Raw genomic sequence first — 529 nt, 5'->3', positions numbered from 1 at the left:
GCGGCGGAAGCTGGCGGAGCAGTGCCTGGAGAGGGTGAAATCCATCGCGGCGGCGCTGGGTGAGTGAGGGCAGCGCGTCCCGTTTTGGGGAGCCGGGTGCCCCGCAGGGCCAGGCTGGTGGTGGGGCACAGCCGGCCTGTCCGCCCCCTCCCCAGGGAAAGCCCAGGTGAAAGCGGCTGCACAGGAGCGGGGCGGGGGCCCGGCGCCCCTCCCCAGGCACCGCCGCGTCTGCTCGGACGAGGGGGGGAAGCTCTCGCCGTTCCTGCCCCCGGAGATCTTCCAGAAGCTGCAGATCGCCGAGGCACAGAGCGCTCGGAAGTACGGGGGACTCGGAGCTGGGAGCTGGGACACGGGGCTGGGACACAGAGTAGTGGACCATGGGGGCTGATGTGGGCTGGGATACAGGGCTGGGATGTGGGAGGCTCAAACACGGCGGGTAGGACATGGGGGGTTCAAACACGAGGGGTTTGGGACACAGGCTCTGGCAAGAGCTGCCACACAAGGACTGGCGGTGGCACCGTGCCCGCCT

General features: G+C 69.8%; 1 protein-coding gene across 1 annotated transcript in view; it reads left to right on the top strand.

Annotated features, from left to right (window-relative positions):
• VPS9D1 (VPS9 domain containing 1) overlaps nt 1–529 on the top strand; it is a 7,625-nt gene that overhangs the window by 2,147 nt on the left and 4,949 nt on the right. The window contains exon 4 of the mRNA XM_031060130.1: nt 156–334. Coding sequence (XP_030915990.1) covers nt 156–334 — 179 coding nt within the window. The remainder of the gene's footprint in view (nt 1–155; nt 335–529) is intronic.

This window comes from Geospiza fortis, unplaced genomic scaffold, assembly GCF_000277835.1.
Source record: "Geospiza fortis unplaced genomic scaffold, GeoFor_1.0 scaffold102, whole genome shotgun sequence".
In the NCBI taxonomy this organism is placed as follows: domain Eukaryota; kingdom Metazoa; phylum Chordata; class Aves; order Passeriformes; family Thraupidae; genus Geospiza; species Geospiza fortis.
This window is presented reverse-complemented; position numbering and strand designations above follow the sequence as displayed.